The sequence below is a fragment of the Oculina patagonica genome, chromosome 7 (genome assembly GCF_052425735.1).
Source record: "Oculina patagonica isolate OP01 chromosome 7, crgOcupat, whole genome shotgun sequence".
Taxonomy (NCBI): domain Eukaryota; kingdom Metazoa; phylum Cnidaria; class Anthozoa; order Scleractinia; family Oculinidae; genus Oculina; species Oculina patagonica.
In genome coordinates this window covers 27,544,958-27,567,098 of record NC_135764.1, presented here as the reverse complement: position 1 = coordinate 27,567,098, position 22,141 = coordinate 27,544,958, and the positions used below count along the sequence as shown (strand labels likewise).

Here is a 22,141-nt window from a genome sequence, read left to right as displayed (position 1 = left end):
TGGCCCCAGGAGCGACATGACTTGGGCCTACAAATGTCATTTCGTCCACGAGTATTATAATTATGAATGTCTTTAAAGCTATAAAAATTAAAATCCCAGTCAAAATGGCAACAATGATTTAATATTGGGCTTTTAACTGTTGAGTTCCGCTTTATACGGTTTTAGTTTTGACTTAAAACGACTGACTGTGATTACTGATAAGGGTGGGGAGGAGAATCTTGCCATAAATTTGCCCAAGGGGGAGTGAGACAGTGAGTTGCGCGTTGGCGCGAACTGTGCGTGTAACTTCATCCGGGACTTTCACTCACGTTGTCCAAGATGGCGGAAACAGGTGATCATACTTGGCTAGTTCTTTCTCTTTTTTCTTCGATCTCATTCGCAATTTGACCCTATTTTCTATCATTTCGTAGAGGAAATATGTTCTATATTAATGTTATTTTGTAATATATTGTATTTCTCCTCGTAGCTAAGAAAGCTAAAAAGAAAAAGGGGAAGACTCTTGCCCTCACCGAGTTCTTGGCGAAGGATGGCGAAAACGGGCCATCTCCAGTTAGCCATGCGGCAGTATTTTCGGCTAGATCTACAAGCTGGGCTGATGAAAGTGAGAATCTCAACACTGAAGGTATGTGCGGCCCTCTGTTATGACTTATAGTGGCAGTTGTTTTGGAAAATAGCATCGCTGAGACTTGAAGAGTATTCTCCACGCAACGGTGGCTCAACAATGACTCAATCTATTTTCAACTGTTCGTAGCGCCGTTTTAAAAGCGTCCAGATTTTCCTTTGTCGTAAGAGAACCGCAATTATGTGTCAATTTATTTATTTGACCTTTTATAAATCGTGGCAGTGGACGTGTAAACCTATCAATAGCGAACAAAATTACAGTTTTAAATCCGCCAACACGTAGATTGTGAAACCCTGGGCGAGAAACTAGCAATGTAATTTTCGTGGTTGTTTTAAACGAGAAATCGATCGAAAATAAACTGAAACCTTTTTGTAAACGGTTCTTGAAACGATTCAATTGAGATCGAATGAAATTGTGTCGAAATATTATCGATTTGCTACAGTGAGAGAGAAACACAAAGAAAATATCGACATGACTAAATTCTACAATGTGTGACTTTGTCTCGAGCAGACCACTAAAATTTAATTGGATGAGATATTTCAAAACAGTATTTTGTCTTCATGTAAAATTAACCCTCTAGAAAGGATCTATAAACATGTAACTAGTTTATAGTAAGCTTACATTTTCATGTACTAACCTTTGCAAGGAAATGTTAGAATGTTGATTTTAGAGTCTCCCATGTGCGCTTGATATGCGCAAAAGATGACGTGTCTTTATACTTAAAATATATCTCCTGAATAAAAATTCTGTACCAGGATACTAACCTAATTAATAGAAATTTTATGTTGTCTCTGAATTTTACACAAAAATAAGAAGAAAATTATTTGTATATTTTGATAAAATAATACCAAATTGTGGCTTCAAAATTAAATAGAATGAAATTTTAATGCAAAATTTTTTTCATCATGTTCTCAACCTTTTTAATAAGTGTGATTTTGATATAGCAGCTGTGGCTTATTACGGGTCTAGTCTACGCATTTCACTGGTTTTGCTGTGCTACAGGACATGAGCACAGCTTGGTTTCGAGTTCTGTGCCTTGCAAATTTTAGTAATTAATTATAAATACATTATGTTCTGTTTGTCATTTTAGCTTTATCCATAACATCATTTGCCCAAGTTGTCAGTTTTGAAACATTTCTTTAAATTAAATCTGATGTCTGAAACTGAAGTCATGCCAATGTTGTGTTTTACAATGATGTAGCTTTGCCAAATGTAATTTAGTTTGATGCAGTATCACAGCAATTGAGCCTCTCTATGGGGGTTATTCCGAAGAAATCGAGGATGTGAAGATCACGGCGGAAAAAACGAAGATCTTAAGGTTGAAGCGAAGATCTGAAATTGACCAAAATTCGCGTGATCAAATTGAACATTCAGATATCAAATTGTCGAATCTTGTAACCTCTACAGAAAGTACCTGTAATTTCCAAAGATAAAACGAAATTCTTCTTTAAAAAACGAAGATTTGCCAAAAAATTGCGAAGAAAACAAAGACCGTAGGTACCCATAAAGAGGCTCGCAATTCATCATCAACTATCGTATCCAGGGTCCGTTTTCAAAACAAGCTGGCGACCGCCAGAGTTTGAGAAGTAAATAAGATCTTCCAATATACTTTTTTGGAGGGACAAAATACCTGAGAAGCTGGGGCAGTCCGCTATTCATCTTACACAGAAATGAAGTTGTACATGTAAAACCGTAAAACCAAACGTTTTAGTCGCCAAAGATGAAATTTTGGTTGCATCAATGCAGTGAGCCGCACTCTCTAGCCCTGTAGCTGCTTTATTGTCTGATATGAAATGTTTACTTCAACATTCCAGCAACTTTGATTTCAGTTGGCCGATCAAGGCATATATTCTATTTCTTCGGTAGTAGCCGGCAAGTGTCGTCAAACAGCCGGCCTATTTTGAACCCTGCTGATACTATCAGTACCTAGGTGGCACACAGGGCTTCAGCGATTCTTCGCCTCTCGCTCTGATGGACAGCCACTTAGCAGGCTTCCTTCCAACTCCTCCTCTTCATCCCAGCTCCTCACTCCTTTCCTTTTCAGTTACCGTATTTATTCAATTAAGCGCCCTGGGCGCTTATTAAATTTTTGGTCCTTGAGAGTGGGCGCTTATTCGAGATGGGCGCTTATTCGAGGCTGGGTGCTTATTAAATTTTCACCATTTCTCGCAAGTAGTAAGTTTATTTTACAACAAAACAATGAATAATAATAAAACGTGAAGATGTGCCAAAGCAGAATTTTAACTGTTCATTGAAAGTTTCTGTAAAATACTAAGAAAACAAGGTCTTCGAGGAAGTTTCTTAGTAGTACTTAGTCAATTTCAATCTCAATTTCAATATTAATTAAAGTACTCCTCTTGTGCACTTCAGTATTTTTTGAAGGGGTATAGGGGGTGGGCGCTTATTTGAGGCTGGGCGCTTATTAACTTTTCCTGCCTATAGGGTGGGCGCTTATTCGAGGTGGGCGCTTATTCGAGGTTGGGCGCTTAATCGAATAAATACGGTATTCTATGCCATGTTTAAACTTTCAATGTTGTATTTTTTGTACTCAGAACTTACTACTTACTCCTTCAGTTATTTTTTTAATATCCACACACGCGAGATTCTAGAACAAGCCAATCACAGCCCAAGACGTGCTTGTGAGTGAGTCAGAACTTTGTTGTGTGATTTCCCGGAATTTTGCAATGTAATTGCATACATGTACACATTCCTTTAGAGCAGTTTTCAGTTGAGTGTCGTAAAACCAAAGCCAAAGTAATTACTCTGACCAATCACAAGGGAAACTTTCAATTCAGTAAACCAATCAAATCTCAAAGTTATTACATGTAGTCTTCACTAAGGGCGCAAAAACTTGCGCAATTAAACTCACAATTGGTTTTGGTCTTTCTTCCAATTGGCTAAGAAAGTGGCATCATACTTTAGAGCCAATCAATGAGTTTAGTAATGCAAAATCAAAGTAAAAGCAAATTACTTTTGACACTCAAGTAAAAAAACTGCTCTATTTCATCAACAGTTAACTTCTTATTTCTATTCTCTCAGAAATGCTTTTAAGAAATGCAGTTTCTTTGCACGTATGCCTGAAATATTCACTAGGCATTTTGGCTAGTAAAAGTCTAAAACCTACAAGCCAAATCTGCATTTCCACTAGCCTTTGGCTAGTTGGCTACCATTAGTCTTGAGCCCTGCCAGTGCTCGAAATTAGCGATTGTCTGGTCATCCGAGACTACTAAAAGTGCGTGCAGGCAACCGGTTTTTTAGAAAATTTAAGGCCTGGTTGCGCGAGTGAAAACCGCCGGACAACCAAACAACTTACATGACCGTGATCACTCGATAGAATAAACAAAAGAAGTTATAAATTTAAAACATGAAATAGCTTTTAATTGCTCTATTCTAATCTCTCTTCTAGCTCTCTTCTCTCTTTATAATTTGGTAGAATCCACCGCAATTCTTAGAAAGAAAGAAAAAAGGGAAACAGTTAATTAAATGTTTGTCGAGTTCAATAAGCCAGCAATATAAAATTGCCGAGTTGTCTTCTAAACATGTACAGACCTTGTTGAAATATATTGGTGCACGCATGTTGAAAGTGACTAATTACGCATGCAGATTTGCATGACTTCAACAAAATTCACGATATCTTGGTGCTTTTGAATGCATTTCTATGAATGGAATTCAAGTTTCTTTCATATTTCAATCCTTAGTTCGGAATTTTTGGCTTTTTTAAGCAGATAGATTTGACACCCACTTGTAATCCGAGACGCATCTTGTCTGGGAATAATTTATATTTAACTGTTTTGAGTTACATTGTAAGTGTGCTTTTGCGGGTGTAGGGATTTATAAAATTTCTATACCGCTTCTGAAAGTACAACGGAGTATAGCCTGTGAGCAGGCTCTCTATTTGGGGGCAACGTGAATATTGAACTCTTTGAGCGCCGAAGGCGCAATCCTGCGAGTGCCGAAGGCGCGAGGGGGGCCCGCGATTAACTCTCCCTCGGTGTGCCCGCTTCGCCCACGCACTAGCGCCTTCGGCACTCGCGGGATCGCCAAAAAAAAAACAAAAAACCCAAAAACCACAAAACTATTTTCATAAACAACTGGATTTTTTATTTATTTCCAGCACTGCCCTGCACAAAAAAGATCCTCTGCTTCCTAACAATAGCGACAACCATTACACATCATAAAAAACAAAATGGCCGCGTGCAGGAAATTTAAAAGCAAAAATATTTTTCACTATTTCACTTGTTGTTTCTTTCTTGCTCTTTTTGTTATTTCTCTCTTGTCCTGCAAAATGTGGAATTTAGGCTTTATTTGAAATGATTCAAGATCAACTTTTCATTGAAGTGGAGGTTTCCTTTAACTTATTATTTTATTTTTTTTCAATTATGATGAACAGTTGATACTACGTGGCCAGAGGAATCTTATGGCGGTGTCTCCACTGAAACCAGACTGCGTGCAGCAATGGACAGAGCTGCCCTTCCTACTGCGCCAAGGGCAGCCAGGGGTCCTGACATAGATTCAACAAAGGTTCCTGATGGTCCTCCCTATACAGCTTTTCTGGGAAATCTGTCATATGATGTGGATAGAGAGGATATATTGGAATTCTTTGGTGACAAAAAGGTATTATACATGAAACAACGAGTAACAATAATCAAAAGGGTGTGTAGAGTAAGGTCCTAATTGACTCCTGATCTAATATGAAAATTCTTCCTTTGATTTACAAACAATTCATACACTTACATTGTAGCAAGCTGATAGGAGATTTTGGCAATTTATCAGAAGTCACTAAAAGCAAGCTGATAGGAGATTTTGGCAATTTATCAGAAGTCACTTGGGGCTTAATTCCTGCACCCCTTCATTGAATCAGTCAATGATACAGTTAAGTTAATTTATAATTTCAAAGCACATTTTATTTCCTCACAAGTTGATCCAACGAGCCAGTCTCAAATTTGACTTTTTAATTTGAATTTGAATCTTGCTTTAACAAAGACATACATGGATGTAAAAAACAAGTGGGGACAGGGCAGCTAGCACATTGTGTTCATGGGCAAGACACTTTACTCTCATAGTGCCTCTCTCCACCCAGTTGTGTAAATGGGTGCCGGCGAATTTACTGGTGGGGGTAACCCTGCGCTGGATTAGCATCCAGTCGCTTCATGCTACAGAAACCGAGATAAGCTCCAGCCTGATGAGCCACTTGACTGCAATGCAGACTTTACCTTTAACCTGACTTTATGATTTATTTGGACATTTTGTTGGTGCCCCCTTCTCCTCCCCCTTCGCTACAGTTGCCCTGCCTTCAGTGTGGGAGCTCACGGCTGGATTGTGGAGCTGGTGGCATTACCCATTCTAAGGGCTTCTTGTTTAAAGCAGAAGCTCCTGGGTAAGCAAGGCACCCGACTGCCATTGTGCAGCACTGGAAGTTGTTAACATAATTATGATCCATTAGCAGAGTACCGTAAACACCCGCGTATAAGCCGCACCCGCAGATAAGCCGCACCCTGAGTTTAACAACTCAAATGTTGGAAAAAATTTTTTTGAAAGTAAATCAAAGAAAATCCAAAGTCGAGTCAAAAATCCAAAGTTGAGTCTTTAGGAAGTCTTCTTCATCGAACGTAAACTCAATGAACATTGAAACAGAAAATACTTCAGTCTTACCCACAATTTGAGCTCTTTAATATAATGAAAACCAACTTTGACATATTATGGGTGATCTTTTTCTGGCATTTGTTGACAGGCATTTCTTCATTCAACGCAGTTTTTCCATAGATTTTTGTGTCACAATAAGAACACGCGTTTGCAGAACGTTCGTAGCTTAGTAACCAGGCATTTGATCGGACGCGAAATATGGGACTAGGGCGAGAACGTAAAGCAAAACAAGATGGCGATGGAGGCGTTCGGGTTTCGTGGCTATCATATCGACAAATTAAAGAGATTTGGGAGCCATCTATTGGAGATAAACTTGTTGCATAAAGAGAGTTTCGTAATCAGTTCGACAAATTTTCCATCAAAGTGCAAAATGAGAAAGAAACAATTGGCCATCTTACTCGTGAATACTCGTGGTATTTTCTCGCTCGTAAAAGTATCAATATTACTGTTAAAGTTATAGGCCATTGTCGACACTGCAAACAGTATAGGAGCTGTCAAACTTGCAAAAGCAATGACCGGTACTCTCTTGTAGTTTTATGTTATATTTATTTACATAATTTTCCATAAATTAGCATCAGTTAACGAAAATTTACGGCACCTTTTCCGAATGTTCCCGCAGATAGGCCGCACCCCCGCTTTCGAGCGAACATTTTTGGAAAAAAGGTGCGGCTTATCTGCGGGTTTTTACGGTACCTTATTACATGTAATTTTCGCGACACGTTAATTTCGCAATTTTGAGGTGCACATATTTTGCGACACTTAAATTTCGCGATTTTGCGAAAATTTTGTATTTTGAATCACTTTAATTTCGCGTTTTTGAGTGAGACACAATTTATATTTTCTTTTCAATATATTTTGATATGCCTTTGAATTATATAAAACGACTTCATCGAAGGAACAATAACGTCAAAATTAACAAAAATGCAGGGGGGGGGAACTTAATCTTGGCAACAGCAACAACAGTGAGAGCAGTTCTCACAATGTCTACAAGTGAGTCAATTGACGACAACATCCATTAACATGATTACTGACATATGCGAGTCACTTAATATTCGCGTTATGTTATCTTCGCGAAATTAAAGTGTCGCAAAAATTTCATGTTATAATGTACTATGGAGACTTGCTTATGAGTTTAGCGAACAAAGTGAGGTTTTAGGACCCAAAGTGGCAGGACGAGTGATGGAGCCCCAAGAAGGAGTGACAACGTTAATTAAGGTCATTGCCCTGTATTGCATTGCGCATCCTTACTGTGCAGAATTTTACGCGTAATTAGCGCGCGCGCGCGAACATCAACAAAATGGCGGCTTTTTTCTATGCGGCTTAGTCCGCGAGAGAAGTAAATTGTCACTTTCTCCTAAACGAGCCTGGTGACCTATCAATTTTTTCTCATATTTTTGGTGTAGCGATCAAATTCTTTCTGTAAAATGAAAACAGATCAATTCATGTGTTTGAAAAATAAATTATCGCTAAAAAAGTGTACTTTGCCAGTACTCATAGAGGAATTATAAAGGAATTATATGGAATATACATGGTCTCCTGCTCCTAAACGAATCTGGTGACCCCCCTTTTTTATTTCAAAATTTAAGTTCCCTTAAACTAATAAACCAGTAGGCTAAGTTTGGTTAAAAAATTGTGTTCAGTTCTATTTCAGGGCAATGACCTTAAGATGAAGGACTTTTATTATTAAAGGTCTTTAAAAGTACTGTGCTTCTGAAGATGTTAACACCCTCATACACAATATTTATGAGAGTATACCATGCCTTAAACATTAACTTGCCTTGTGTCACATTATAGATTACTGAAGTCAGACTACCTCAGGACAATAATGGCCGTCTCAAAGGATTTGGTTATGCAGAGTTTGAGGACAAGGCATCTCTTTTAGCAGCACTCAGTCTAAACAATGAGGTAAACTTTTTCAATAAAAATATTGAACAATAATAATAGTAATAATGGTGATGATGATGATGATGATGATGATGCAGGGCATAAAATTTTTTCACTTTGGCGACCAAAATTATCTTGAAAATTGGTTGCCAAATTAGCAACTAGAATTCACATAATCGATCGCTTGATAATGATCAAAAACTGCATTCGTAAAAAACGCACCGCACAGTGTGAGCAAAGTACACAACTTGTTGCTTTAGCTAAAGATCTTACACCTGTATATCTGAGCTGAATATATTAATTTTGAAGGTGATTTACTAAACCCTGGAAAAAGGCATTTGAAACTCTCGTATGGTAAAAAGGAGAGCTCAAAAAGCGTAATTTAAACCGTCAGTGTTACAAAAAAAATCCAACTTCCACTTGGTATGTTTTTTCTCATTTTCTCGCAAACGTACTGTAGATATTAATTAACAAAAGTGATTAGTTAAGAAAAAACTAGGGGTCACCGACCATGAGAGTAAATTGAAAGCGAAGCTAGCGGAACGGCAACCCACCCTATATGTTCTTAGAAATTTTACTCAGCCTGTGCGCTCAATTAATGCATGGCATTGCGACATGAATTACGTGCGCAGTAGAGATGCGCATATTCAATTAGCGCGGACGTCCTTAAACCATTAGAATACCTCTGATATGGTTTCCAACCATGCTATGTTATTTTCGGCGGTTCACCTTAGCCACACAAAACAGCCACACAATGTTAATTTGCTTTCTATCTTTACTTATTTGTATTGTATTGAAGTTATCAAGGCAAAATGGCTCAATTCAGAATGTTTAAATTGATGATATGGTTAGCAGTTTCCACTGGTTCTTCGTGTAATATCACCAAAAGTCTTCACAGTTCTTTTGCACGAAAGTCCATTAGAGATTGAAATCAATGCAAATATGGTGAAAATATTCTATTTTAGAGGGTTCATCTAGTAAAATGACAGAGTAAGAAATGTTTTAATTCTTGTTGAAAAAATGGCAACCAAGTCTTTGGAATTGATGATATGTCAATAATATTCGTAATGATAATAGAACACAAAAAGCTCAGCAGTAAATTTACTTGAAAGGTTAGACAACACACCGGACTATGTTTAAAATGTTGCCTCTTGTCTTTGCATGTGATGTGAAGCATCTCAAGAACAGAAGAATACGAGTTGACGTTGCAGGACAACAGCAACAGCAACAAGGTAAAGATCATTAGTTGTTCAAAGAAAATTCATTTTATGTTTAGTTTAAGGGGATTCATTAAGGTTGTGTTACACGGGACAACTTGCAACAATGATTTTTGGCAAAACTCCGCGTCAACTTTTTGTGATAAGTTTAACAAGTCAACTTTTCATGCAACATCATTCAAAATATACTTGGCAACATGCATGTAACACAAAGCGATTTTCACACGACATTGAGGAACGCGTGTCCAGGCCGTGTTGAACAGAAGTCTGGGAAGGCGTTGCCCAAAAATGGACAGTGGCCTTGATACACGAGCCAACATTCCAAATATTCATTACCTTTCGTTGTGAGTATCTGATTTGGGTTCAAAAGTGTTGTTGAGTAAAAAGTTGTGGAAAAAATCATCCCCGGTACCATGTTACAGGGTGTTTGATTGTTGTTGCAAGTTGTCCTGTGTAACACTACCTTAAAGGTTTAGAGCTAGTGGGCATCAGAGTTTTGCACCCAGGCAAAGTGCCAGTTACCCTGGGTACCAGAGGAGTTTTTCTCGCGCGCGGTGAATACTTCGGCGGCCGACTGACACAGGAAACCGCGCAAGAAAAACCTCTGGCACCCAGGGTAAGTGCCAGTAGGACCCTACCCTCTTTGGTAAACTGAATTCAGTTCAGACGTTAAAGCAGTCAAGCAAAGTTGTGTTTGCAGCCGGGTTTTTTGCCTAGTGGGTGGCCCTTAACGATATCCCTGAGTGTTTAGCGTTCACCATGGGGGGCACTAGTGAAATGATTAGTGTGTTTGTGTGCAGAATAGTGGTCCAGGTTGGAGCGCTGACTAAGTCATTGCATTGTGTTCTTGAGTAGGACACTCTACTCTCACTTTGCCTCTCAGCATCCAGGGTCGGGTTGTTCAAAATCCTGTTGACACTAACAAGGAATTTAAAGTTGATTGAGGGTTCAATTTCTGTGTTATAAAAGTGTTTTTATTGCTTATGTGATTAGTTAATGCCAAAACTGGAAGACAGAAGATATAAACATAAAAAAAAACCTCACTGAACGTTCAAACACTAAAAATCAAAATTCGCAGTTATCCTGGATTAGCTTAATCATGCTTTGAACAACCCGGCCCAGGTGTACAATGTATCGGTATTTACCAATTATCTTGCGAAATCACACGGAATATTGCCTGATTGAGCAAGATTGAGCAGAATAATTGATAATTGAGCAGGATAATTGTTTTGATACTCAACAAGTTGTCGACGAAACACATTTTGCAGCTAGAAAAACTGTAATTATGCAGCGCTTTACAAGACTTTGGGCGAATCTTCGCAACCTACGTATATTGCAGGATATCTGTTATGTGCGGATGACAGATATCGTTACCATTTTGACCATATATGGGCAGCGCATGCATTTGTTGAATAACAAGAAACTTCAGGCAGTTGGTAACCGTGCGGTGAATGTTTGACCACCTCTTTCAGTTCTCTCGCTAAAAAGGCACGGCGACGCACAGTAAAAGTTCTTTAGAAAAGCAGTCACTTGAGAAACACACAAGTCGTGTTTGCGTGTGCCAGGGAGTGTGCGTGACATGAGTATAGAGCATACCTGACTGCGTGATTAAGCAGGTAATTCCCCTGGCGCGATGACGTGTTCTCCCGTGCCTTGACACGTTCTTGCTGAGCTTGCGATATTCAACACGTTCCGGGTAAATTGTACGACTTGTACTCGCTCTGAGCCAAACACTTGAATAACACAAAAATAAATAGTTCACACAAACAGAGCGCAGAGTATTCGTAAATATTTAAAATAGGTGAATGATTATTTATAGCTACAAGCGAGCCATCGCATGGCATGGGTCTGACGTAGTGGTAGTTTTAAATAACTTTGACATGTTCAAGCGGTCTATGGTTTCGCTATGTAATTATTCAGTCCTCTCTTCTGGTAAAACACTCGAATGACACAAAATATACATTTCACTCTAAACAGAGAGCAGTTCATGTTAAACGAGTGATCGCTAGTAAACATCAAAGCTTGCGTGACCGTGACAAAGGAGCCGGCTGCCGCGTGGGTCTGGAACGATTTACCGACAAAAAAAATTCCGGGTAGATTATGAACCAGCTGCGCCCGGTTAATAAAAATGGGTACCGGTGAATTGTTAGGGTGCCCCACCATCCTTTAGATAGTGTCCACCAGTTTATTTGTGGATTAATATCCGCTATTTGTTTCTGTTAACACTTAGTTGAGTTAATTTTTATAAGTTTTGCCAAATGCTCCAAATGAAACTGTTCAGCCCAACAGTATTTCAATAACCCATATTGCAATCCGTTTCAATCTTCTTTACTTTTGTCCATCAGTACCTTCTTTAGTATTTGCTGTGTTGTTGAAAGGTTCTCAGGGTGACTAAAACAAATGTAACCAATTACAGAACGCAAAACAACGTTCAAGACACAACTTTACTTGCTTGAATACCGTAAAATTCCGGTTATAAGCCCCCCCCCCCCGGTTATAGGCCCATCATCCTGGAAACAAAAAAATACATCCGATTATAAGCCCTCCCGGATATAAGCCCCCCTCTACCGGATGACAGTACTGAATAGGGCTAAATGTTGCTTTATTGTGCGTTTTTAACTTAAAAACGTATTTCCATCAACACTCCTGTGGCTCGTTTCGAAACGTTTTTTTCATTCCGCTTATAAACCCCCCCCCCGGATATAAGCCCCTCCGCTTATCAGCCCACCCAAAACCCCTTACGAAGTTGTAAAAGCCCAGGGCTTATAACCGGAATTCTACGGTATTAGATTTACACGTGACCAGCTTATGTACCTTGTTACTGCAGTATAATATTTTTGCACCATTTTTATCACCAGAGCGTGAACACGGTGACCGTGACAGAAGAGACGAACCCGATCGTACCGAGGGCGACTGGCGAAGCAAACCCGATCCTATCCCGGACCAGAATGGTTACAACGACAGAGATCGATATAACGACGACTCTGGACCTCGGGATCGTTGGGGTCAACGAGGAGGATACGACAGCGGGCCTCGGGATAGATCGGGCTACCGAGGATATGACGATGGACCTCCTCGGGATAGACCGGGGTACGGTCGGGATCGTGGGTACGATGACGGGCCGCGTGGAAGGGACTACGGACCTCCGGATCGCCGGGGAGACGATCGGTTTGGAGATCGTGACCGCGGAAAAGGATTTGGCAGTGGATGGGATTCTGGCGAAAGAGACAGGTATGGCATTAAGTTTAAAGCCACCGCCATGTTCTTTAATGTTATACAACAGCACGGACATATTTAACGCAGGGAACGCGTTCATCAATCAAAGGAAAATACAAGTACGAGAAAATGGTGGGCTGTGAACAATCTACCGGCATCTGAAAACACGAGACAAATTTAGTTAGTTCTACAGGGTTTTGTTAGGGAAAAACAAAAAAAATTATGGCCAGGGAAAAGTCGGGGAATTTTGGCTGAAACGAACAAAAAAAATGGATTTGTTGGTGAAATCAAATGCCATGCGTTCCAAATCCCGTGAAAAACGTAAAGAGATCAAAAATGAAGAGAAGACTATCGATTCAGTGTCTATAAAAGAAGCTGAAGTAAATGTGAAAAAAGGTTGGGTTTATTTGTTAATTCACATTATTCAAGGTCAGTGAAAATTGTTTTGAGGTGAGTGAAGAGTCAGGGAAAAGTTTGGGAATTTTGGGGGTTCCAATGAGTGGCAACCCTGTTCTAGGCGTAGCGAGAAATTTTTTTGTTTTCAGAAATTACAAAGATGCAGTTTCCGTGTGATATACTCTGATAAACCATATTTTTTTTATCTGACGTGAGCGCCCACAGAATTTGACCAAAAACCCAGCTTATCCTTTCATTTTATGTTGCGTGACCAGTCACGACTCGTGAATAAAAAATGCGCGCTTATTCCACGATGTAGCATGTATTGTTATTAAGTTGCTCTTTCTGATTCTATAGTAAGGTGTACCTGACATCTTTGGCCAACTTTTTGTCAACATTTTAATGGACGAAAAAGTTTTATTTTGAAAACTCAACTCTTATATACTCTTACACTTTGTCTCTTATCCATTACAGGCAAGATGACAGAGGTTACGACCGATCTGATGGCGGCTACGGCCGAGACCGCTCTGGTTACGGCCGAGACCGTCCTGGCGACCGTTATGGTGGCGATCGAGATCGGGCTGGCGGATTTGGCCGAGACCGATACGACGATCGTCGTTCTGGAGATCGCTATGGCGGAGATCGCTTCGGCGGTGATCGGTACGGAGGAGATCGTTACGGTGGTGATCGCGATCGGGGTGGCGGATTTGGCCGAGATCGTTACGATGATCGTCGGTATGGAGATCGTGACCGCTACGATGATCGCCGAGGTGGTGGCGATCGTTATGGGGATCGAGATCGGAGGCGTGACTATGATGACCGTGACCGGGAGCGTGACTCATGGCGTGACAGTGACCGTGGGCGTGATGCAAGAAGCGATTTTGATAGAGACGAGAGAGAACCAGGTGAAGAGATGAGAATTATTGACAAAGCCCACTTCATAGATTTTCCAAAACGCGCTTTACGGTTTTACATGTGTCGTAGGGGAGGCGGAAAAGCCAATTAGAAAGTAGCCACGCCTAGACTGCGAGCAGTGTCTATTTTGCTCAAAAGTCCGTGGGGACGAATGCGAAAGTGAGCGAACACAGTATACGGTTCGCAAGCTGCGAGCGAAAACAATCTTTCTTTTCGCTCTTTCGGCGCCCGCGCTACTTGCAGCTCGTTGCTTCGCCGCTCGTATATCGCGCTTGTCCCCACGCACATTAGAGCAAAAAGAGACTACTTGCAGTCTAAGCCTTTTCCAGATATAGTGCATGTGCGGTTATTAGCTGATTTGATTGGTTGAAACGTTTGGATGGTGCAAAAAGTAGTGCGATGTGTTTTCTAAGCACTGTAATGCCTTCAAACGGTCATAAAATCCAACCAAATCTTAATTTTTTGACAAAAAACACATATTACGCCTGCCACGCAGGCTAAAAAACACATTACGATTTAAACAACTTACTTTGGTATTTTGCAAACATGCGTCTGTTTGTGAGAGTATTTGGAATTTAAAAACTTCTTTTTGTTTAAACCTGTAGTTAAAGAAAGGCCAAAACTTCAACTCCAGCCGCGCACAAAACCGGTGGAAGAAAAGAAAGATGAACCCGTGACTGGCAGTTCTGTCTTTGGCGGCGCGAAACCAGTGGACACGGCCGCTAAAGAGCGAGAAATCGAAGAGAAACTTGCTCGCCAAAAGCTCGAAGATGAGGCAAAACTAAAGCAGGAGAAAGAAAGGAGGGAGCGACGAGAACGTGATGAGTGGCCGCGAGGTGTCAGCGGTCGTGCGCGGCGAGACAGCAATCGCTCAAGCGACGGAGAACGGGGCCCAAAAGAACGACGGGACAGCAACCGTCGTGACAGCGCGAGGTCCAGTGACGAGGGAACTCCAAGCAAGGACAGCGAGACCCCTCCGCGAGAGAGCCCACGAGGAGGGGCTGGTAAAGAGGCCAAAGAGGCTCCAAAAGAGCCGCCGAAGGAGGCCCCTCCGCCTGCTGTGAATGTGTGGGCAAAACGGATGGAGCAACAGAAAGCGGCATCGACAGGAGCAGCAAATGCTGAGAAGAGTGAGCCAAAGAGTCCCACGGGGGAACTCAGGGTGGAGATTAACGTGGACAGCAGTAGCATGACTGTGACGAAGTCTCCGACAACTCCTACGTCCCCGGATAGGAAGGGCTTCGGCAAGCCAGGTGGTCCCAAGAAGGAGTTTAGAGATTCCAGAGAAGGAGGTGGGCCCCCCAGGGGGAGAGGAAGAGGGACGCGCCCAGACCGTGGAGACAGAAGTGAGAGACCAAGTGGTGATCAGGACAGAGGTGGCGGCAGAGGAGTTAAGAAAGATAAGCGGGAAAGGAAACCTGCTGAGCCAAAGAAATACGAGGAAGCAAAAGAGCCGGTTAGTGTTTTCGTACGTTACTTTAAATGGTATATCAAAAATTTGGAATTTGATCAGATGATGCTCTTATTCTCCTAATCCTTTTTTTTCACAGTGTATTGATTGATTATGGGGTTTGCCCGATTGTACCCTATCTTTTTAAATGTTCGGGCGACCGTGGTGCTTCACTTTAAGGGATTAATATCTCACGCCCAACATTTTACCAAATTAAAGGAATTTGTTTTGAAGCAGGAGTGGATCTAGGGGGAAGGTGCAGGGGGGTTGGACAGAATTTCTTAGGAGACTAAAAGTTTCAACTGAGAGTAGTCGAAGTACATGAAAATATGTCCATTGCAGAATTCGTCATTTTATTGCGTCGGCCGATCGCTACTGTCAAATTTTCTTAGCTACAGAGCCGGAAGAGGGCGCAGAATAACATTCGATTTCAGTTATCTGGCGCAAAATTGCCTGCCAGGTTATCTTAATTTTTTTCTTTCCATCGACTGATGGCAAGGTGTTGTTTCCTTCTCAACAGGTCTTTCACACGGCAAGTAAATTCTCCGCGCTTCTAGATGACGAGGAGGCCGAGCAAGACGCAGAGCAACAACACGACGAGGAAAATGAAACGTGATGTTTCGTACTCTTCTGTTGACAAATATTAATGAGACAACAATGAACCGCATGCGCGTGAAGAATCGACATGGTACATTACCAGGGCGCATGCTAAGTGACGGAGACCGCTGGCTTTTGTTAACCCATGACCGAGTTGATTTGGTTGTAAGCGAAAACGTTTGCCAGTTAAAGTGCCTCCGTGTTTCATGAAGTTGAACTTTAATATATATTTTGATCAAGTAGTGTGGATTCAGAGGCCTGCCTAGTTAGTTCGCGCAGCCGCCCTTTGTAGCATTGATAGTATTTAAATTCACTTTGAAGTGCTTTGTAATTAAATGCCTTCAAACACGTTTCGTCATTCGCAGTCGTTCCTCGTCACGCAACACTTCTTCCCAGGCGTTGCGTGACGTGACGCAATAGAGAACGATTGTGAAGAATAACAAGACAGAGGCATTAAATTAATGCCAAAGAACTGTTGTCAAAGTTAGACTTAGCACAGTTTGCACTATTCAAGAATGAGTCAATTGTTTTCCGCCGTGCGATATTTCGATGATGAACAACCAGTGTTTTGTCATTTAAATTCTGAAGGCAGTCATACTCAGTCACATGTGACCAAGAAAAATTTGTCGTGATAAAAGAAAAAAAATCCTGGCTTTGGACAGGTTGAAAAGTGAAATGAATTAATCATATTTTTAGCGGGTCAGTTGTGGATATAAAAGTGTGCACAATGATGCAGGAATTTTGTTTTTGGTACTTTTTCTGACCTTGATCCTTTTTCGAAATATGGACGTAGGTAAACGAGACTACTTGTCCCGTATCTTATTTCACCCCCCCCCCCCCCCCCCCCACTCCCTGGTAGCTCAGTGCCTTCTCATGGCACTTAATGGTTCTGACGTAATTTTTTTTGCTCCCAAGTGGAACACATGTGTCCTTGATGAAAGCTGCAATAACTAACGCATTTCCGTAGTTCAACCCCATGCAATGAATCGCCAGTTTATTTAAAGAAATTGATTGTTTTTTCCGCAGTCAGAGGTTAAATTTATCAGCACCAAGAAATAATGTACACTCCGTGCTGTGGTTTTAATAAAGTTCTCTTATCATTGATCTTGGGTTTCGTTTGATTATTTGAAAGATGCGCTCCCTTGGTTTGGTTGGGGACACTCCTGCGGGTAGCCTCCATCGCAGACGTTCTTTTGTGCTCGTCACGAGTTCTTCCCTTACAAATTTGCGGGAAGAACGCATGTCGAGCCAAAAGAACGACTGCATAGGAGGCTATCCTGCGAGAAGTAGGATAAATAACCTATCCCCAGTCGCTCTTGCGTTACTCGTGCTTGCCTACTGTGACCTTTCTCCTCCGCAGAGGCTCCTCATAGTCCTCCTCATTCCTCCTCATAGGTTTTCGGTGGAGAGAATCTGCTGTGCGAAGTGAGTGCAGGCGGAAGAATACGGAGTGAGCGGCGCAAACTGCGGCGCAATGGATCTCCTTTTGCACCTGTACACACCTTATCCAGCAGATTTTCACAACGAACGCTCCATAGGGAATTCGAACCTTTGCGGAGGAGAGAGTGCTGGGACGAGTCAAGATGATAACTGTCACGCGACGGTCACGTATGGTAAAACACGCAAGCCGTGACAGCAGGTTTGTTGTTAAGTGCCAAATTGCCACGTTTTCGCGCGCACTTGACTGGTTTTCCACGCACTAAGCCTGTTTTCCCCGCACAAAACCTGTTTTCCATGCACTAAGCCTGTGTCGGCGTTCAGTTTGTTCGGGAGCAGCGCGAAAAATCGCGAGTGAAAAAATTGCGCGGGGCTTGGGGAGCGACTAACCCTGAGTGTTAACTCTCCTCAATTTTTACCCCAATCCCGTCCCTAGAGCGATTTCTCCTCAGAGGAGATTTAAATCTAGCAAATTTCTAGCAGATCTACGTTCTCTGTTAAAATCTAGTCAATCAAATCATGTGTCCCCAGAGCCGCTTGTTCCTCGTACCCCAGGTCTTGCGGCTAAAAGGGACAAGCGGTATATGGGGACGAAAATGGTTTTACACAGGCTATCCAAGCGTTAGCCTACGTTGCAGACGAAGTAAACCCCACGAACTAAACCCCGGTATAGTCCGTAAGGACAATATTGGGGTTAAGTTCGTCTAGATCTGCAACGCAGGCTGCGAAGGCTATCCAAGCGTGCGACTAGTTGGAGCATTTCCAATCACAAGCGCTAAAGTGCGTGCAGACGTTCAAAATCCGGGCCTTTCCTCCTACACAGGAAACTTTTCAATCTCTTTTCTTTGACAGGAAAGAGATTGCACTTTTGTAAAGAGAGCAGATATATATAATAATAACCCGATTAGTGATAACATTGTCAAGCCAAGGCACGTTCAGCACAGCGCTGGCTTGCAACGAAAAAAGTACCTTTAACACCCGCACGGAATTATATGGTGATTGATTGCTAAAATCCTGATCGTGTTGGACAGCATAAGCACAAAGGTAGGTGATTGATAGAGGGCAATCAACTGTTTACACAAGAAATAACAGAAAAAAAAATTTCCTGTAATAAAATATTTTTAAAATAATGTAAACCCTAATCTTTGAAGCTTTCGGGTATTCTCATAACAAAGCTTTCTAATAATAACGTTGTTTTCGACCTACGTGACACGTTTATTTTCTAATATAAGTCAATAATATCTATTTATGTCATTTTACGATGACCCTGTAGTACTCAGGCTTTGAATTTTGTGACCTTCTTGGCACACGTTGAGAAAGATATTAATTTACACTCTCGAAGAGTAGATCACGTCCTAAGATCTCATTGAGGCATTTTTTCACTGCTAATGATGGCTTCCTCGACTCTGGAAAATGGAGAGGTAAGTGGTGCTTGAAAATGAAATGGAATCCTTTTACTAAAGTCGTTAACAAATTTGTAAAAGGACAATCGAGGAATTTTGAATCCGGTCACGCTCGTTTACGATGGAATAGGATTTTTTTCGCCTCTCCAAGGTTTCCAGTTTATCCAGGGCAAGCTGTAAGATGTTTGTATAGCGCTTGAAAAATTTATGTTTTGCTCGAAAACTCAGAAAAAATGAAGGGTTTTAAATGATGACGGAAAAAGGATCCGTTACTCTGATTCAAAATCACAACGAACTTTGTCGATGTGAATGTCGTATAGTGTGTTGCGAACTTATGTGATTGTAAAAACTAAACGGCCACTTGCCAAACTGCTATAAGAGCTGAAAGTCTTTAAACACTGCAACGCCATTGCAAAGTTGATTATTAAAAGTACAGTAGTGATACAAATTGTGTGATCGGAAGGGATTTAGGAAGGGGGTGTGGTTGACAGTCGACGAACCGAATTAAAATTTTCATTGCGTCCGATCACAAGAAGTCCCGTGTCTTCCTCTTAAGAAACTTGTACCGCCAGAACAGGCGATTTCTCAGATGCTGAGCAATTTTGTTTTCAAGTGAAAGCTTGACTGTTATTCAAAGAATGCCATGTTTACATTGTCAGGATCATTCGAACTTCCATCCTTCTGCTCGATCAGGGTTTTGAATACATATATCAAACCTGCCTCATGCTCGATTACTGAGAGTGAGTGTTCTCTACTTCACGGCATGTCCTACTAAACGTCTTCAAACATTGAATAGTTCATGTTAAATTGAAGGGACTGATCGTCGAAATGCGCAGGCTGAACTACAATCCATCCTGGATCTATCAGTGCGAAGACATGCAACCTCAAAATCCTCGCCATTTTCGGCGGAGCGAAGATTCGGATGGGAAATTTTTTTTAGCAAAATCAGGTAAGTTAGAGATTAAATTTATGCATCAAAAACTTGCTTTAGCTTCTTTGAGGAACCATACGACCTCATACAGAGGAATCAGGAAAATCACGTAGCACGTTGCAATTGGCTGAAAGAAAGATTACAAGCCAGAAGAAACAATGCCGGAAACAGTCTTAAAACAGAACAGCACTTCACATATTGACAAAAGGACAACATGTCGGTGAAACTCCGGCCAAGGTGTGCTGAAAGCCAATGTACTTATCTTGAACTTTGCCAAAGCAACTCTGAAGCGTTTAAGAGACCTAAACGTACACCAAACGGGACAAAATAAGTCATGGCGCTTGCTACAATAACTACAACTTCCCAATCCCTTTGAGCCTTTACAAAAAGAAATTCCTTTGGGCCAAGATCCTCCATTCTTGTAATATTAAATTAATAAACGATCCTGTTGCCAAAACCTACGAAAGAAACAAACTAAATCATTGGCGACTCGACGGCCAAACAAATTTGTCGGATGCTGGAAGCTTGGCAGACTGAAGTTGCTCACTGAGATATAGATGTTTTGGAAATCGTTCCCTTTAGCTACTTGTGGGGAAATGGATTATTCATATAGGGACTGAAGAACGATATGAAATAAAGATCAACTGAAGATCTTTGTACATGCAGTCGCTGATCACATTGTTGACTTAACGAGAAAACAGCTGGGATTGAAAGTGAATAGAACGCGCAAGTGATCTACATATGATCGAAGTTCTCAGCAAGAAGCTTCGATTCGCAAGGTTTGTAGTCAAAACGGCTGGCAACTTCTAGCTTGTTCGTCGGAATAACATTTCACTGAATAGTCTAAATATAAGAGTGAGCTACAAACGCCTGATAGAAAATGATATCTAGTTATGTTTGATAATTTTGTGAAAGAGAAGAGAGAAAAACGACTTAGTTAGTTAGACTTAGTTTCAGGCCTGCATGGAAAACAGCTAAGTACACCCTTGGAGATTTAAGCTGGTTTATCAAACGAAAGAGTTCTCACCTATACCAATCGATCACACAGTTATTTATCCGCTGCATTTGCGATTATTCACTGATGAATTACATACTATTAGCAAATTATGTATCCCCTCCTAAACATCTTCTTTGGCAGACCATTTAAAAAAAGTTGAGCCCAACATCGTCCTTTAGAATTGACATTTTTTCCGATGAATGCAGGGAAAGTTGCTAGAGTATTGCCCGTATTCAACGAGGGGAGTTAACTACTGGGGCACGCAACGAGAAAATTTTACCATAGGTGTCGGAACGCCGTTTTAACGTTATAAGTGTCCTCTTTGCGCGTTGTATAGCCCCATTTTTAAACGCTAAGAAAAGTGTACGTTTCGGATACGCTAGCTGAATTTTGAACCTTCAGAAAATTTTAGTGGACGAATTATTATTACCCGAATTACGAGCCGCTGTTGCCTTGTCGAAAATCGTAGCTGGCCTTTTTTCGTGCCCAAAACGACATTTTTCCCTCTCGGAAAACAACAGGCATTACTTTCCCCATGTCACGAAAGTTTGAGGTAAAAAAGTCTCCAGTTTTTCATCACACTTTAATCCGAAAATCGTAGGCGATTATAGCTTTTCCGAACAGATATTCACCGAATTCGAAACGGCTTGTTGGATACGTGACTAGAATGACCCCCGTAACTACAGTTCTGTGTATATATATATGATCTTGACTTACCCCTACGCTCCACTCAAACTGCCTTTCAAAAAGCTACTTATGAGAGGTAATTCAGCGTAGACAATGTTTCATTAGCATAAATGGAATACGTACATTTTCTCGACCTGAAAGAAAGCTTTCGACACGGTATGCCGTCTAGCCTGCAAACGGACGGATTTCCGCCTGTACATTTTTCGGCGTCGTGAAACAATAGGCGGAAATTAATTCAGCTGCCACGACACGAGTCTATATAAACATGCGATCAAAAATGTATATTCCATATTATGAGTTGCGTTATAGCTGAAATTCGTGATCAGATTTGGCTACAGCCTAATAAAATTCGTGTATATCTAAAAATAACAACAAACAAACAATGAACAAGTATTTTATCCCCGAAAATTTTGGTGGAAATGTGCGGCTAACCTGCGCCGCAGACGAAACTAATCCCTGTTTTAGCCGGGGTTAGATTACGTCTGCGACTCAGGTTAATGTGCGGCGCTCGCGCTTCCTGAATCGAACTCTTGCCTTCTCCGGACCAAAATATGTGATTTTTCCTCCTTTATTTCAGACCAGACCATACCCAGGAACTTCTCCTGGTTACATAAACAATCAAGGGTTTCAAATTTCCGACGTTTTTAAATTAAACCTCTCAAGATCAAGAGATAAATTATTTGTACAATTATTTGTTCCAAGACTAATACCGAATTGCTGACCAGAATGTACAAATAAACCATACC

At 41.1% G+C, this 22,141-nt stretch overlaps 2 protein-coding genes across 2 annotated transcripts in view; both read left to right on the top strand.

Annotated features, from left to right (window-relative positions):
• Positions 1-279: 279 nt before the first annotated feature.
• LOC144660595 (uncharacterized) lies at positions 280-17,044 on the top strand. Its single transcript, XM_078521261.1, has 9 exons — positions 280-331; positions 467-622; positions 5,013-5,236; positions 8,060-8,170; positions 9,324-9,381; positions 12,225-12,597; positions 13,453-13,883; positions 14,499-15,349; positions 15,864-17,044. Exons 1-9 carry the CDS (start codon positions 319-321, stop codon positions 15,957-15,959), a joined length of 2,313 nt encoding a protein of 770 aa, XP_078377387.1. The 5' UTR covers positions 280-318; the 3' UTR covers positions 15,960-17,044.
• Positions 17,045-18,768: 1,724 nt separating this feature from the next.
• LOC144659341 (uncharacterized) overlaps positions 18,769-22,141 on the top strand; it is a 10,048-nt gene continuing 6,675 nt past the window's right edge. Inside the window, exon 1 of the mRNA XM_078519755.1 lies at positions 18,769-18,798. Coding sequence (XP_078375881.1) covers positions 18,769-18,798 — 30 coding nt within the window. The remainder of the gene's footprint in view (positions 18,799-22,141) is intronic.

Excerpts from the sequence above, each read along its gene's own strand:
- LOC144660595 (XM_078521261.1), top strand. Across the intron at positions 623-5,012 it reads TGAGAATCTCAACACTGAAG|TTGATACTACGTGGCCAGAG; the intron begins GTATGTGCGGCC and ends TATGATGAACAG. Across the intron at positions 13,884-14,498 it reads TAGAGACGAGAGAGAACCAG|TTAAAGAAAGGCCAAAACTT; the intron begins GTGAAGAGATGA and ends TTAAACCTGTAG.